This window comes from Dendropsophus ebraccatus, chromosome 13 (genome assembly GCF_027789765.1).
Source record: "Dendropsophus ebraccatus isolate aDenEbr1 chromosome 13, aDenEbr1.pat, whole genome shotgun sequence".
In the NCBI taxonomy this organism is placed as follows: Eukaryota; Metazoa; Chordata; class Amphibia; order Anura; family Hylidae; genus Dendropsophus; species Dendropsophus ebraccatus.
In genome coordinates, this window is record NC_091466.1 from 82654980 (window position 1) to 82674097 (window position 19118).

At 49.3% G+C, this 19118-nt stretch overlaps 2 protein-coding genes across 2 annotated transcripts in view; both read left to right on the plus strand.

The window, feature by feature from the left end:
• Positions 1-1655: 1655 nt before the first annotated feature.
• On the plus strand, positions 1656-5731 carry FOS (Fos proto-oncogene, AP-1 transcription factor subunit). The gene is made up of 3 exons (XM_069949235.1): positions 1656-2096; positions 3955-4287; positions 4373-5731. The coding sequence occupies exons 1-3, from the start codon at positions 1953-1955 to the stop codon at positions 4949-4951; spliced, it is 1056 nt and encodes a 351-aa protein (XP_069805336.1). The 5' UTR covers positions 1656-1952; the 3' UTR covers positions 4952-5731.
• Positions 5732-13450: 7719 nt separating this feature from the next.
• Positions 13451-19118, plus strand: part of NEK9 (NIMA related kinase 9) — a 32481-nt gene continuing 26813 nt past the window's right edge. Inside the window, exon 1 of the mRNA XM_069951078.1 lies at positions 13451-13595. Coding sequence (XP_069807179.1) covers positions 13467-13595 — 129 coding nt within the window. The 5' untranslated portion in view covers positions 13451-13466. The remainder of the gene's footprint in view (positions 13596-19118) is intronic.

Sequence of the window (19118 nt, forward strand, 5' to 3'; positions counted from 1 at the left end):
TGTGTGTATATAGTGTATATAGCTGTGTGTATATAGTGTATATAGCTGTGTGTATATACTGTATATAGCTGTGTGTGTATATACTGTATATAGCTGTGTGTGTATATACTGTATATAGCTGTGTGTGTATATACTGTATATAGCTGTGTGTATATACTGTGTATATAGCTGTGTGTGTATATACTGTATATAGCTGTGTGTGTATATACTGTATATAGCTGTGTGTGTATATACTGTATATAGCTGTGTGTGTGTATATACTGTATATAGCTGTGTGTGTATATACTGTATATAGCTGGGTGTGTATATACTGTATATAGCTGTGTGTGTATATACTGTATATAGCTGTGTGTGTATATACTGTATATAGCTGTGTGTGTGTATATACTGTATATAGCTGTGTGTGTATATACTGTATATAGCTGTGTGTGTATATACTGTATATAGCTGTGTGTGTATATACTGTATATAGCTGTGTGTATATACTGTATATAGCTGTGTGTGTATATACTGTATATAGCTGTGTGTGTATATACTGTGTATATAGCTGTGTGTGTATATACTGTATATAGCTGTGTGTGTATATACTGTATATAGCTGTGTGTATATAGTGTATATAGCTGTGTGTGTATATACTGTATATAGCTGTGTGTGTATATACTGTATATAGCTGTGTGTGTATATAGTGTATATAGCTGTGTGTGTATATACTGTATATAGCTGTGTGTATATACTGTGTATATAGCTGTGTGTGTATATACTGTATATAGTGCTGTGTGTATATACTGTGTATATAGCTGTGTGTGTATATACTGTATATAGCTGTGTGTGTATATACTGTATATAGCTGTGTGTGTATATACTGTATATAGCTGTGTGTGTATATACTGTATATAGCTGTGTGTGTATATACTGTATATAGCTGTGTGTATATACTGTATATAGCTGTGTGTATATACTGTATATAGCTGTGTGTGTATACTGTATATAGCTGTGTGTGTATATAGTGTATATAGCTGTGTGTGTATATACTGTATATAGCTGTGTGTGTATATACTGTATATAGCTGTGTGTGTATATACTGTATATAGCTGTGTGTGTATATACTGTATATAGCTGTGTGTGTATATACTGTATATAGCTGTGTGTGTATATACTGTATATAGCTGTGTGTGTATATAGTGTATATAGCTGTGTGTGTATATACTGTATATAGCTGTGTGTGTATATAGTGTATATAGCTGTGTGTGTATATACTGTATATAGCTGTGTGTGTATATACTGTATATAGCTGTGTCTGTATATACTGTATATAGTGCTGGGTATATACTGTATATAGCTGTGTGTGTATATACTGTATATAGCTGTGTGTGTATATACTGTATATAGCTGTGTGTGTATATACTGTATATAGCTGTGTGTGTATATACTGTATATAGCTGTGTGTGTATATACTGTATGTATTGTGTCTCCTCTGTGTCCATGACACTCTCTGCCTTGTTTGTGTGTGTTTGTCTCAGCCCCGCCCCCTCCTCTGCTGTTCTCAGGGCTCTTCCCGGCAGCCCGCCCTCAAAACAGGATGTTTTCCATATAAGGGTATCTGCGTCAGTGGATTCTCGCGTCTGGAGCAGTCCATTTAGGGGAATCCATGGGGGGACGTAGTAGAGCCCCCAGTAAGAGGAGGCAGAGAATGCGGGCGCGGTGTGGCGGATAGGATGGGGGCGGGGCTGCAGAACGGCCGGCGGGTGAGTGGCCGCTGACGAGCTCCTAGATACCGAGTCCCGGAGGGTCATCCCCCCCCGCAGCTGCTGAGTTGGTTTGGCTGGTGACGTCTCGTTCATTCATGAGGAGTCCACGGCGGGTATATAAGGCGGGGAGCCGCTCTCCTCAGCAGTGACAGCTGACAGAGCGGAGACACACGGTACCGGAGCCTCAGCGCAGCCACAGCCGCCATGTACCACGGATTCCCCGCCGACTACGACGCCGCCTCCTCATCCCCCTGCAGCAGCGCCTCCCCGGCCGGAGCGGAGAGCGGAGCTTATTACCCGTCCCCGGCCGCCTCCTTCTCCAGCCTCGGCTCCCCGCTCACCCCGCAGGTAAGAGGCGGCTGTGTGTGTAGGGGGAGGGGATGATGATAATATATATGGTGTGTGTGTGTATATATATATATATATATGATGTGTATATAGTGGGGGGGATAATATATATATATATATATATATATATATATATATATATATATATATATATATATATATATATATATATATATATATATATATATATGGTGTGTGTGTGTGTGTGTGTATATATATATATATATATATATATATATATATATATATATATATATATATATATATATATATATATATATATATATGGTGTGTGTGTGTGTGTGTGTATATATATATATATATATATATATATATATATATATATATATATATATGGTGTGTGTGTGTGTATATATATATATATATATATATATATATATATATATATATATATATATATATATGGTGTGTGTGTGTGTGTATATATATATATATGGTGTGTGTGTGTGTATATATATATATATATATATATATATATATATATATATATATATATATATATAGATATATATATATATGGTGTGTGTGTGTGTGTGTGTGTGTATATATATATATGATGTGTATATAGTGGGGGGGGGGGATAATGTATATATGGTGTGTATGTGTGTAGCTGACAGCTGGCCCCGCCCCCCCCCCCCCCCCCCCGCACACGTGCGGACGATTCATTGATAAATCCCGGGTTCATTCAGGAGACTCCGGCGGCTTCTGCGTCACTGGTGACGTCACAGCTATTTATATCCGCTCCGTGTGCGGCTCCCGGGAGGAATACGGCTGCGGTACCGGGATACAGGGCGATAGGAGTCAGGCTGGATGTATGGGGGGGGTCAGGCTGGATGTATGGGGGGGGTCAGGCTGGATGTATGGTGGGGGGGGGGGGGTCAGGCTGGATGTATGGTGGGGGGGGGGGGGGGGTCAGGCTGGATGTATGGTGGGGGGGGGGGGTCAGGCTGGATGTATGGTGGGGGGGGGGGGGTCAGGCTGGATGTATGGTGGGGGGGGGGGGGTCAGGCTGGATGTATGGTGGGGGGGGGGGGTCAGGCTGGATGTATGGTGGGGGGGGGGGGGTCAGGCTGGATGTATGGTGGGGAGGGGTGGTCAGGCTGGATGTAATGGTGGGGGGGGGGGGTCAGGCTTGGATGTATGGTGGGGGGGGGGGGGGTCAGGTGGATGTATGGTGGGGGGGGGGGGTCAGGCTGGATGTATGGTGGGGGGGGGGTGGGGTCGCTGCATGTATGGTGGGGGGGGGGGGTCAGGCTGGATGTATGGTTGGGGGGGGAGGTCAGGCTTGGATTGTATGGTGGGGGGGGGGGGGTCTGGCTGGATTCGTATGGTGGGGGGGGGGGGGGTCAGGCTTGGATGTATGGTGGGGGGGGGGTGGGTCAGGCTGGATGTATGGTGGGGGGGGGGGTCAGGCTGGATTGTATGGTGGGGGGGGGGGGGTCAGGCTGGATGTATGGTGGGGCCGGGGGGTCAGGCTGGATGTATGGTGGGGGGGGGGGTCAGGCTGGATGTATGGTGGGGGGGGGGGGTCAGGCTGGATGTATGGTGGGGGGGGGGGGGGGTCAGGCTGGATGTATGGTGGGGGGGGGGGTCAGGCTGGTGTATGGTGGGGGGGGGGGGTCAGGCTGGATGTATGGTGGGGGGTCAGGCTGGATGTATGGTGGGGGGGGGGTCAGGCTGGATGTATGGTGGGGGGGGGGGGTCAGGCTGGATGTATGGGTGGGGGGGGGGTCAGGCTGGATGTATGGGTGGGGGGGTCAGGCTGGATGAGGGGAGCTGTTGGTGACAGCTGGGAGGTCCCCATCGTACTCACCCTCCTCTCTCTCTCTCTGTGCAGGAGTTTAGTGCGGAGTCGAGCAGCAGCTTTGTCCCCACGGTCACAGCCATCTCCACATCTCCGGACCTCCAGTGGTTGGTGCAGCCCACCCTCATCTCCTCTGTGGCCCCGTCGCAGTCTAGAGCCCACCCTTATGGGGCAGCCCCCGCCTTCAGCCGCAGCGGGGTGATGAAGGGGTCGTCCGGACGAGGCCAGAGCCAGGGCAGGAGAGGGAAGATGGAGCAGCTGTCTCCGGAGGAGGAGGAGAAGAGGAGAGTCAGGAGAGAGAGGAACAAGATGGCAGCAGCCAAATGCCGCAACCGCCGCCGCGAGCTGACCGACACCCTCCAAGCGGTAAGCCCCTCCCCCACCCCCAATACTAATAATACTCCTCCATCTTCCCCATGCACCTGAGCTCTAACCTGCCTGTTGTTTCCAGGAGACGGATGAGCTGGAGGATGAGAGATCGGTCCTGCAGACGGAGATCGCCGCCCTGCTGAAGGAGAAGGAGAAGCTGGAGTTCATCCTGGCAGCACATAAACCAGCCTGCAAGATCCCACATGACCTGGAGGGGGCGTTCCAGGAGCTGACCTCCTCCCTGGACCTAGGCCTGATCTCTGACCTCACCCCCACCCCCCCGGAGGGCTTTCCTTTGGGCATTACCCAGTCTTCCATGTTGGAGAAGGAGAGCGCCCCCCTGCAGCTGCCGCTAGACCTGAAGGCTGAGCCTCTGGATGACTTCCTGTTCAGCTCCCCCGCTGAGGCTGCCCGCTCTGTGCCGGACGTGGACGTGTACACTGCCGACTGGGAGCCACTGTACAGCACCCTGTCAGTGGAGATGGAGCCGCTGTGCACCCCGGTGGTCACCTGCACCCCCACCACCTACACCACCTCCTTTGTCTTCACTTACCCGGAGTCTGACTCCTTTGCCAACTGTGGCGCTGCCCATCGCAGAGGAAGCAGCAGCAACGAGCAATCCTCGGACTCTCTCAACTCTCCCACCTTGCTGGCCTTGTAACTCTGCCCTGGCACTCAGACTCCTGTGGTGGCAGCCTGCAATCTGGGACTGTGCCCGCACGCCGCTCAGAGCCGCAAGGGCTGTGGGTTTACCTCCCCGTGTTGTGACACTGCCTCTTCGCTGCTATTCGTGTGCACTCTGCATGTGCAGTCCGGTCCTCTCCAGCCAGAGCTGTAGCCTGGGGGGCGGCTGGGCACACAGCGTTTCTTAGAGACTGGTGATCCGGCCCTCCGTCCGGCCCCTGAGGATAGCCTCTTCCTGAGGTGGCATGGACTCTTGTCACTCTTGTTGCTATGTAGCATGATGTCGGTCACTGCGGTGACTGTGATGTGTTCTTGTCTCCTGATGTAGAAGCGTTGTGCTGCGGGGCCCCACTCCTCCATGGGGCCCCAGTGCAGCTTGTTATGGTGCTGGCGGGCAGCCCCGCCCTGCCCAGATAACCCTGTGAGACGTCTGACTAATAGTCTATATATATATATATGAGCCCTGAAGCCGGACACATGGTGAACGTGCTGTATCTTCCGTTGACTGTAATCCCGTCTCGCCGTCTTTCCAAGTTTTCCATGAAAACGTTTTATTTCTGTAGACTGTTCTGGTTATTTATTTTGGAATTAAGAATATTTATATTTTTATTTGTTTTTTTTGTTTTTTTTTTCTACTCCTGTGGACGGGGAGCCACTGCCTCTCATGGGCCCTTAGAGGATGGGGGCCCGCTGCCTCTCCTGGTCTCCTGCTCCTGTCCACACTACTGACAATAAAAACTTATCTGCATTTCCTAAATCCCTGTTTGTGTGTTCATTCACTGCTGCTGATCCTGGAGCCGCCGGACGATCCCCTCACTGCTGCCTCTCCCCTCACTACCGCCAGCCTCTCCCCTCACTGCTGCCGATTTTGGAGCCGCCGGACGATCCCCTCACTGCTGCCTCTCCCCTCACTACCGCCAGCCTCTCCCCTCACTGCCGCCGATCCTGGAGCCGCCGGACGATCCCCTCACTGCTGCCGATCCCCTCACTACCGCCAGCCTCTCCCCTCACTGCTGCCGATCCTGGAGCCGCCGGACGATCCCCTCACTGCTGCCGATCCCCTCACTACCGCCAGCCTCTCCCCTCACTGCTGCCGATCCTGGAGCCGCCGGACGATCCCCTCACTGCTGCCGATCCTGGAGCCGCCAGCCTCTCCCCTCACTGCTGCCGATCCTGGAGCCGCCGGCCGATCCCCTCACTACCGCCGACCTCTCCCCTCACTGCAGCTGATCCTGGAGCCGCCGGCCTCTCCCCTCACTGCCGCCGATCCTGGAGCCGCCGGCCTCTCCCCTCACTGCCGCCGACCTCTCCCCTCACTGCCGCCGATCCTGGAGCCGCCGGCCTCTCCCCTCACTGCCGCCGGCCTCTCCCCTCAATGTTGCCGATCCTGGAGCCGCCGGCCGATCCCCTCACTACCGCCGACCTCTCCCCTCACTGCAGCTGATCCTGGAGTCGCCGGCCTCTCCCCTCACTGCCGCCGGCCTCTCCCCTCACTGCCGCCGATCCTGGAGCCGCCGGCCTCTCCCCTCACTGCCGCCGGCCTCTCCCCTCACTGCCGCCGATCCTGGAGCCGCCGGCCTCTCCCCTCACTGCCGCCGACCTCTCCCCTCACTGCCGCCGATCCTGGAGCCGCCGGCCTCTCCCCTCACTGCCGCCGGCCTCTCCCCTCACTGCCGCCGGCCTCTCCCCTCAATGTTGCCGATCCTGGAGCCGCCGGCCGATCCCCTCACTACCGCCGGCCTCTTCCCTCACTGCAGCCGATCCTGGAGCCGCCGGCCTCTCCCCTCAATGCCGCCGATCCTGGAGCCGCCGGCCTCTCCCCTCACTGCCGCCGGCCTCTCCCCTCAATGCCGCCGATCCTGGAGCCGCCGGCTTCTCCCCTCACTGCCGCCGGCCTCTCCCCTCACTGCCGCCGGCCTCTCCCCTCACTGCAGCTGATCCTGGAGCCGCCGGCCTCTCCCCTCACTGCCGCCGATCCTGGAGCCGACGGCCTCTCCCCTCTGACCCCTACTTGCACAGACATTTGTTGATGTATGTTTGGGAGAGCCTCATAAACTTTATACTGAACCTGGCGTGACCTTTACACCATTAGCAAGGAGTTGGGGGGGCCGAGTTTCCGGAGAGGTATTAGCTGTTTGTTATGTTACACCCCGTCAGAGCTGTGACTAGTCAGACTAGATGGTTACTTCACAGCTTTCCCCCTGCAGCGCATCAGCCCTATGACTACCAGTCCTGTGACCCCCCACCCTCCCCTACCAGTCCTGTGACCCCCATCCCCCCCTACCAGTCCTGTGATCTCCCACCCCCCTACCAGTCCTGTCACCCCCATCCCCCCCTACCAGTCCTGTGATCTCCCACCCCCCCTACCAGTCCTGTGATCCCCATCCCCCCTACCAGTCCTGTGACCCCCCACCCTCCCCTACCAGTCCTGTGACCCCCCACCCTCCCCTACCAGTCCTGTGACCCCCCACCCTCCCCTACCAGTCCTGTGACCCCCCACCCTCCCCTACCAGTCCTGTGACCCCCCACCCTCCCCTACCAGTCCTGTCACCCCCATCCCCCCCTACCAGTCCTGTGATCTCCCACCCCCCCTACCAGTCCTGTGATCCCCCATCCCCCCTACCAATCCAGTCACCCCCACCACCCCTACCAGTCCTGTGATCCCCCACCCCCCCTACCAGTCCTGTCACCCCCACCCCCCCTACCAGTCCTGTGATCCCCCACCCCCCCTACCAGTCCTGTGATCCCCATCCCCCCTACCAGTCCTGTCACCCCCACCCCCCCCTACCAGTCCTGTCACCCCCACCCCCCCTACCAGTCCTGTGATCCCCCATCCCCCCTACCAGTCCTGTGATCTCCCACCCCCCCTACCAGTCCTGTGATCCCCTGTATACCTCTATACTCCCTATATATACCTGTATACCTCTATACTCCCTATATATACCTGTATACCTCTATACTCCCTATATATATACCTGTATACCTCTATACTCCCTATATATACCTGTATACCTCTATACTCCCTATATATACCGGTATACCTCTATACTCCCTATATATATACCTGTATACCTCTATACTCCCTATATATATACCTGTATACCTCTATACTCCCTATATATATACCTGTATACCTCTATACTCCCTATATATACCTGTATACCTCTATACTCCCTATATATACCTGTATACCTCTATACTCCCCTATATATATATATATATACCTGTATACCTCTATACTCCCTATATATACCTGTATACCTCTATACTCCCCTATATATATACCGGTATACCTCTATACTCCCCTATATATATACCTGTATACCTCTATACTCCCTATATATACCTGTATACCTCTATACTCCCTATATATATACCTGTATACCTCTATACTCCCTATATATATACCTGTATACCTCTATACTCCCTATATATATATACCTGTATACCTCTATACTCCCCTATATATATACCTGTATACCTCTATACTCCCCTATATATATATATATATATATATATATATCTGTATACCTCTATACTCCCCTATATATACCTGTATACCTCTATACTCCCCTAAATAAATACCGGTATACCTCTATACTCCCCTATATATATACCTGTATACCTCTATACTCCCCTATATATATACCTGTATACCTCTATACTCCCCTATATATATACCTGTATACCTCTATACTCCCTATATATATACCTGTATACCTCTCCCCTATATATATACCTGTATACCTCTCCCCTATATATATACCTGTATACCTCTATACTCCCCTATATATATACCTGTATACCTCTATACTCCCCTATATATATACCTGTATACCTCTATACTCCCCTATATATATACCTGTATACCTCTATACTCCCTATATATATACCTGTATACCTCTATACTCCCTATATATATACCTGTATACCTCTCCCCTATATATATACCTGTATACCTCTATACTCCCTATATATACCTGTATACCTCTATACTCCCCTATATATATACCTGTATACCTCTATACTCCCTATATATACCTGTATACCTCTATACTCCCTATATATACCTGTATACCTCTATACTCCCTATATATATACCTGTATACCTCTATACTCCCCTATATATACCTGTATACCTCTATACTCCCTATATATATACCTGTATACCTCTATACTCCCTATATATACCTGTATACCTCTATACTCCCTATATATACCTGTATACCTCTATACTCCCTATATATACCTGTATACCTCTATACTCCCTATATATACCTGTATACCTCTATACTCCCTATATATACCGGTATACCTCTATACTCTCCTATATATACCTGTATACCTCTATACTCCCTATATATATACCTGTATACCTCTATACTCTCCTATATATACCTGTATACCTCTATACTCCCTATATATACCGGTATACCTCTATACTCCCCTATATATATACCTGTATACCTCTATACTCCCTATATATACCTGTATACCTCTATACTCCCTATATATACCTGTATACCTCTATACTCCCTATATATACCTGTATACCTCTATACTCCCCTATATATACCTGTATACCTCTATACTCCCCTATATATATACCTGTATACCTCTATACTCCCCTATATATATACCTGTATACCTCTATACTCCCTATATATATACCTGTATACCTCTATACTCTCCTCTATACTCTCCTATATATACCGGTATACCTCTATACTCCCTATATATACTGGTATACCTCTATACTCCCCTATATATATACCTGTATACCTCTATACTCCCTATATATATACCTGTATACCTCTATACTCCCTATATATACCGGTATACCTCTATACTCCCTATATATATACCTGTATACCTCTATACTCCCCTATATATACCGGTATACCTCTATACTCCCCTATATATATACCTGTATACCTCTATACTCTCCTATATATACCTGTATACCTCTATACTCCCTATATATACCGGTATACCTCTATACTCCCCTATATATATATACCTGTATACCTCTATACTCTCCTCTATATATACCTGTATACCTCTATACTCCCTATATATACCGGTATACCTCTATACTCCCTATATATACCTGTATACCTCTATACTCTCCTATATATATACCTGTATACCTCTATACTCTCCTATATATATACCTGTATACCTCTATACTCCCCTATATATACCTGTATACCTCTATACTCCCTATATATATACCTGTATACCTCTCCCCTATATATATACCTGTATACCTCTATACTCCCTATATATACCTGTATACCTCTATACTCCCTATATATACCTGTATACCTCTATACTCCCTATATATACCGGTATACCTCTATACTCCCTATATATATACCTGTATACCTCTATACTCCCCTATATATATACCTGTATACCTCTATACTCCCCTATATATATACCTGTATACCTCTATACTCCCTATATATACCTGTATACCTCTATACTCCCTATATATACCGGTATACCTCTATACTCCCCTATATATATACCTGTATACCTCTATACTCTCCTATATATACCTGTATACCTCTATACTCCCTATATATACCGGTATACCTCTATACTCCCCTATATATATACCTGTATACCTCTATACTCCCTATATATATACCTGTATACCTCTATACTCCCTATATATATACCTGTATACCTCTATACTCCCTATATATATACCTGTATACCTCTATACTCCCTATATATATACCTGTATACCTCTCCCCTATATATATACCTGTATACCTCTATACTCCCTATATATACCTGTATACCTCTATACTCCCTATATATACCGGTATACCTCTATACTCCCTATATATACCTGTATACCTCTATACTCCCCTATATATATACCTGTATACCTCTATACTCCCCTATATATATACCTGTATACCTCTATACTCCCCTATATATATACCTGTATACCTCTATACTCCCCTATATATACCTGTATACCTCTATACTCCCCTATATATATACCTGTATACCTCTATACTCCCTATATATACCTGTATACCTCTATACTCCCTATATATATACCTGTATACCTCTATACTCTCCTATATATATACCTGTATACCTCTATACTCCCTATATATACCGGTATACCTCTATACTCCCTATATATACCTGTATACCTCTATACTCCCCTATATATATACCTGTATACCTCTATACTCCCCTATATATACCGGTATACCTCTATACTCCCCTATATATATACCTGTATACCTCTATACTCCCTATATATATACCTGTATACCTCTATACTCCCTATATATACCTGTATACCTCTATACTCCCCTATATATATACCTGTATACCTCTATACTCCCCTATATATATATATATATATACCTGTATACCTCTATACTCCCTATATATATACCTGTATACCTCTATACTCCCTATATATACCTGTATACCTCTATACTCCCTATATATACCTGTATACCTCTATACTCCCTATATATATACCTGTATACCTCTATACTCTCCTATATATATACCTGTATACCTCTATACTCCCTATATATACCGGTATACCTCTATACTCCCCTATATATATATATATACCTGTATACCTCTATACTCCCCTATATATATACCGGTATACCTCTATACTCCCCTATATATACCTGTATACCTCTATACTCCCTATATATATACCTGTATACCTCTATACTCCCCTATATATATATATATACCTGTATACCTCTATACTCCCCTATATATATACCTGTATACCTCTATACTCCCTATATATACCGGTATACCTCTATACTCCCCTATATATATACCTGTATACCTCTATACTCCCCTATATATATACCTGTATACCTCTATACTCCCCTATATATACCTGTATACCTCTATACTCCCTATATATATACCTGTATACCTCTATACTCCCCTATATATATATATATATACCTGTATACCTCTATACTCCCCTATATATATACCTGTATACCTCTATACTCCCTATATATACCGGTATACCTCTATACTCCCCTATATATATACCTGTATACCTCTATACTCCCTATATATACCGGTATACCTCTATACTCCCTATATATACCGGTATACCTCTATACTCCCCTATATATATACCTGTATACCTCTATACTCCCTATATATATACCTGTATACCTCTATACTCCCTATATATATACCTGTATACCTCTATACTCCCTATATATACCTGTATACCTCTATACTCCCTATATATATACCTGTATACCTCTATACTCTCCTATATATATACCTGTATACCTCTATACTCTCCTATATATATACCTGTATACCTCTATACTCCCCTATATATACCTGTATACCTCTATACTCCCTATATATATACCTGTATACCTCTATACTCCCTATATATATACCTGTATACCTCTATACTCCCTATATATACCTGTATACCTCTATACTCCCTATATATATATACCTGTATACCTCTATACTCTCCTATATATACCTGTATACCTCTATACTCCCTATATATACCGGTATACCTCTATACTCCCCTATATATATACCTGTATACCTCTATACTCCCCTATATATATACCTGTATACCTCTATACTCCCTATATATATACCTGTATACCTCTATACTCCCTATATATATACCGGTATACCTCTATACTCCCCTATATATATACCTGTATACCTCTATACTCCCTATATATATACCTGTATACCTCTATACTCCCTATATATATACCTGTATACCTCTATACTCCCCTATATATATACCTGTATACCTCTATACTCCCTATATATACCTGTATACCTCTATACTCCCCTATATATACCTGTATACCTCTATACTCCCTATATATATACCTGTATACCTCTATACTCCCTATATATACCTGTATACCTCTATACTCCCTATATATATACCTGTATACCTCTATACTCCCTATATATACCGGTATACCTCTATACTCTCCTATATATACCTGTATACCTCTATACTCTCCTATATATACCGGTATACCTCTATACTCCCCTATATATATACCTGTATACCTCTATACTCCCCTATATATACCTGTATACCTCTATACTCCCCTATATATACCTGTATACCTCTATACTCCCCTATATATACCTGTATACCTCTATACTCCCCTATATATACCTGTATACCTCTATACTCCCCTATATATACCTGTATACCTCTATACTCCCCTATATATAGATCTTTCTATGTTTAGCGATAGCGGTAACAGGGGGCGGGGCACGCTGGGTGACGTCACTTCGCTCACTCCTCTGTTTGGTTTCCCTGGTGACAGGCAGCTCAGTAGCTAGCAGTGACGTCCATTTCCGACTCCATATATGGCTCATCATTGTGCGTGACGTTCCTACGTCACACGCTTTCTGTTGCTACAGAATTTGTGTGTATGTTAAGCAGCAGTGGGCGGGGCGTTGCCATGGTGTTATGTTCACCGCCTTCTTCTTTTCCTAGTTACGAAGCAATCACGCGTCCTATAGGTTGTTTAGCTGCGACCACGCCCACCGCATGGACGGCCTGCTCGTTTTCGGGATACGGAATGATGGAGGTGCTGAACCGGCACGGAGTGTCCACCGAAATACCGAGCACGTGACGCCGCCTCTCATTCACAGGATACACCCCCCCCTATAGGATACACCCCCTCCTATAGGATACACCCCCCCATAGGATACACCCCCCCATAGGATACACCCCCCCCCCTATAGGATACACCCCCCCATAGGATACACCCCCCCCCTATAGGATACACCCCCCCATAGGATACACCCCCCCATAGGATACACCCCCCCCTATAGGATACACCCCCCCATAGGATACACCCCCCCCCTATAGGATACACCCCCCCATAGGATACACCCCCCCATAGGATACACCCCCCCCCTATAGGATACACCCCCCCATAGGATACACCCCCCCATAGGATACACCCCCTATAGGATACACCCCCCTCCTATAGGATACACCCCCCCATAGGATACACCCCCTATAGGATACACCCCCCTCCTATAGGATACACCCCCCCATAGGATACACCCCCCCCTATAGGATACACCCACCCCATAGGATACACCCCCCCATAGGATACACCCCCCCTCTATAGGATACACCCCCCCATAGGATACACCCCCCCCCTATAGGATACACCCCCCCATAGGATACACCCCCCCCCTATAGGATACACCCCCCCATAGGATACACCCCCCCATAGGATACACCCCCCCCTATAGGATACACCCACCCCATAGGATACACCCCCCCCCCTATAGGATACACCCCCCCATAGGATACACCCCCCCATAGGATACACCCCCCCCCTATAGGATACACCCCCCCATAGGATACACCCCCCCACAGGATACACCCCCCCCTATAGGATACACCCCTCCCCATAGGATACACCCCCCCATAGGATACACCCCCCCTCTATAGGATACACCCCCCCTCTATAGGATACACCCCCCTCTATAGGATACACCCCCCCATAGGATACACCCCCCCATAGGATACACCCCCCCTCTATAGGATACACTTCCTCCTATAGGATACACCCCCCCATAGGATACACCCCCCCCCTATAGGATACACCCCCCCATAGGATACACCCCCCCCTATAGGATACACCCACCCCATAGGATACACCCCCCCATAGGATACACCCCCCCATAGGATACACCCCCCCCTATAGGATACACCCCCCTCTATAGGATACACCCCCCCATAGGATACACCCCCCCATAGGATACACCCCCCCATAGGATACACCCCCTCCTATAGGATACACCCCCCCCTATAGGATACACCCACCCCTATAGGATACACCCCCCTCTATAGGATACACCCCCCCATAGGATACACCCCCCCATAGGATACACCCCCCCATAGGATACACCCCCCCCTATAGGATACACCCCTCCCCCTATAGGATACACCCCCTATAGGATACACCCACCCCATAGGATACACCCCCCCCTATAGGATACACCCCCCTCTATAGGATACACCCCCCCATAGGATACACCCCCCTATAGGATACACCCCCCCCCATAGGATACACCCTCCTATAGGATACACCCTCCCCTATGGATACACCCCCCCATAGGATACACCCTCCCCATAGGATACACCCTCCCCTATGGATACACCCCCCCATAGGATACACCCCCCCATAGGATACACCCTCCCCTATAGGATACACCCTCCCCATAGGATACACCCCCCCATAGGATACACCCCCCCCCATAGGATACACCCCCCTATAGGATACACCCCCCTCTATAGGATACACCCCCCCCCTATAGGATACACCCCCCCATAGGATACACCCCCCTATAGGATACACCCCTCCCCCTATAGGATACACCCCCCTCTATAGGATACACCCCCCCATAGGATACACCCCTCCCCATAGGATACACCCCCCCCATAGGATACACCCCCCCCCATAGGATACACCCCCCCCATAGGATACACCCCCCCCTATAGGATACACCCCCCCCATAGGATACACCCCCCTATAGGATACACCCCCCCTCTATAGGATACACCCCCCTATAGGATACACCCCCCCCTATAAAATACACCCCCCTCTATAGGATACACCCCCCTCTATAGGATACACCCCCCCCATAGGATACACCCCCCTCTATAGGATACACCCCCCCTATAGGATACTTCCCTCCCCCTATAGGATACACCCCCCTCTATAGGATACACCCCCCCTATAGGATACACCCCCCCTATAAAATACACCCCCCTCTATAGGATACACCCCCCCCCCTATAGGATACACCCCCCCCCATAGGATACACCCCCCTCTATAGGATACACCCCCCTCTATAGGATACACCCCCCCCATAGGATACACCCCTCCCCATAGGATACACCCCCCCCCATAGGATACACCCCCCCCCCCATAGGATACACCCCCCCTATAGGATACACCCCCCTATAGGATACACCCCCCTATAGGATACACCCCCCTCTATAGGATACACCCCCCCATAGGATACCCCCCCCCCTATAGGATACACCCCCCTCTATAGGATACACCCACCCCATAGGATACACCCCCCTCTATAGGATAAACCCCCTCTATAGGATACACCCCCCTCTATAGGATACACCCCTCCTATAGGATACACCCCCCCCTATAGGATACACCCCCCTCTATAGGATACACCCCCCCATAGGATACACCCCCCCCATAGGATACACCCCTCCCTATAGGATACACCCCCCCCCTATATATAGGATACACCCCCCTCTATAGGATACACCCCCCCATAGGATATACCCCCCCCATAGGATACACCCCCCCATAGGATACACCCCCCCCTATAGGATACACCCCCCTATATGATACACCCCCCTCTATAGGATACACCCCCCCATAGGATACACCCCCCCTATAGGATACACCCCCCCATAGGATACACCCCCCTCTATAGGATACACCCCCCCATAGGATACACCCCCCCTCTATAGGATACACCCCTCCCCCTATAGGATACACCCCTCCCCCTATATGATACACCCCTCCCCCTATAGGATACACCCCCCCATAGGATACACCCCCCTATAGGATACACCCCCTATAGGATACACCCCCCCCCCATAGGATACACCCTCCTATAGGATACACCCCCCCTATAGGATACACCCCTCCCCCTATAGGCTACACCCCCCTATAGGATACACCCCCCTATAGGATACACCCCCCTATAGGATACACCCCCCTATAAGATACACCCCCCTATAGGATACACCTCCTCTATAGGATACACCCCCTCTATAGGATACACCCCCCTATAGGATACACCCCCCCTTTATAGGATACACCCCCCTCTATAGGATACACCCCTCCTCTATAGGATACACCCCCCCCATAGGATACACCCCCCTATAGGATACACCCCCCTATAAGATACACCCCCCTATAGGATACACCCCCTATAGGATACACCCCCCTATAGGATACACCCCCCTATAGGATACACCCCCTATAGGATACACCCCCCTATAAGATACACCCCCTATAGGATACACCCCTCCTCTATAGGATACACCCCCCTATAGGATACACCCCCCTATAGGATACACCCCCCTCTATAGGATACACCCCTCCCCCTATAGGATACACCCCCCTCTATAGGATACACCCCCCCTCTATAGGATACACCCCTCCCCCTATAGGATACACCCCCCTCTATAGGATACACCCCTCCCCCTATAGGATACACCCCCCTTTTGAGGGTGCAGTCTGTCTTTGTATCCGGTAATGTTGGGGTGCAGTCTGTCTGTGGGTCCGGTAATGTTGGGGTGCAGTCTGTCTGTGGGTCCGGTAATGTTGGGGTGCAGTCTGTGGGTCCGGTAATGTTGGGGTTCAGTCTGTCTGTGGGTCCGGTAATGTTGGGGTTCAGTCTGTCTGTGGGTCCGGTAATGTTGGGGTGCAGTCTGTCTGTGGGTCCGGTAATGTTGGGGTGCAGTCTGTGGGTCCGGTAATGTTGGGGGTCAGTCTGTCTGTAGGTCCGGTAATGTTGGGGTGCAGTCTGTGGGTCCGGTGATGTTGGGGTGCAGTCTGTCTGTGGGTCCGGTAATGTTGGGGTGCAGTCTGTCTGTGTATCCGGTAATGTTGGGGTACAGTCTGTCTGTGTATCCGGTAATGTTGGGGTGCAGTCTGTCTGTGGGTCCGGTAATGTTGGGGTGCAGTCTGTGGGTCCGGTAATGTTGGGGTGCAGTCTGTCTGTGGGTCCGGTAATGTTGGGGTGCAGTCTGTGGGTCCGGTAATGTTGGGGTGCAGTCTGTCTGTGGGTCCGGTAATGTTGGGGTGCAGTCTGTCTGTGGGTCCGGTAATGTTGGGGTGCAGTCTGTGGGTCCGGTAATGTTGGGGTGCAGTCTGTCGGTCCAGTGATGTTGAAGTGCAGTCTGTCTGTGGGTCCCGTAATGTTGGGGTGCAGTCTGTCTGGATCCGGTAATGTTGGGGTGCAGTCTGTCGGTCCGGTGATGTTGGGGTGCAGTCGGTCTTTGGGTCTCGTAATGTTGGGATGCAGTCTTTCGGTCCGGTAATGTTGGGGTGCAGTCTGTCGGTCCGGTGATGTTGGGGTACAGTCTGTCTGTGGGTCCGGTAATGTTGGGGTGCAGTCTGTCTGCGGGTCCGGTAATGTTGGGGTGCAGTCTGTGGGTCCGGTAATGTTGGGGTGCAGTCTGTCTGTGGGTCCGGTAATGTTGGGGTGCAGTCTGTCTGCGGGTCCGGTAATGTTGGGGTGCAGTCTGTCTGCGGGTCCGGTAATGTTGGGGTGCAGTCTGTGGGTCCGGTAATGTTGGGGTGCAGTCTGTCTGTGGGTCCGGTAATGTTGGGGTGCAGTCTGTCTGTGTATCCGGTAATGTTGGGGTGCAGTCTGTCTGTGGGTCCGGTAATGTTGGGGTGCAGTCTGTCTGTGGGTCCGGTAATGTTGGGGTGCAGTCTGTGGGTCCGGTAATGTTGGGGTGCAGTCTGTCGGTCCAGTGATGTTGGGGTGCAGTCTGTCTGTGGGTCCCGTAATGTTGGGGTGCAGTCTGTGGGTCCGGTAATGTTGGGGTGCAGTCTGTCTGGATCCGGTAATGTTGGGGTGCAGTCTGTCGGTTCGGTGATGTTGGGGTGCAGTCGGTCTTTGGGTCTCGTAATGTTGGGGTGCAGTCTTTCGGTCCGGTAATGTTGGGGTGCAGTCTGTCGGTCCGGTGATGTTGGGGTACAGTCTATCTGTGGGTCCGGTAATGTTGGGGTGCAGTCTGTGCGGGTCCGGTAATGTTGGGGTGCAGTCTGTCTGCGGGTCCGGTAATGTTGGGGTGCAGTCTGTGGGTCCGGTAATGTTGGGGTGCAGTCTGTGGGTCCGGTAATGTTGGGGTGCAGTCTTTCGGTCCGGTAATGTTGGGGTGCAGTCTGTGGGTCCGGTAATGTTGGGGTGCAGTCTGTCTGCGGGTCCGGTAATGTTGGGGTGCAGTCTGTGGGTCCGGTAATGTTGGGGTGCAGTCTGTGGGTCCGGTAATGTTGGGGTGCAGTCTGTCTGCAAGTCCGGTAATGTTGGGGTGCAGT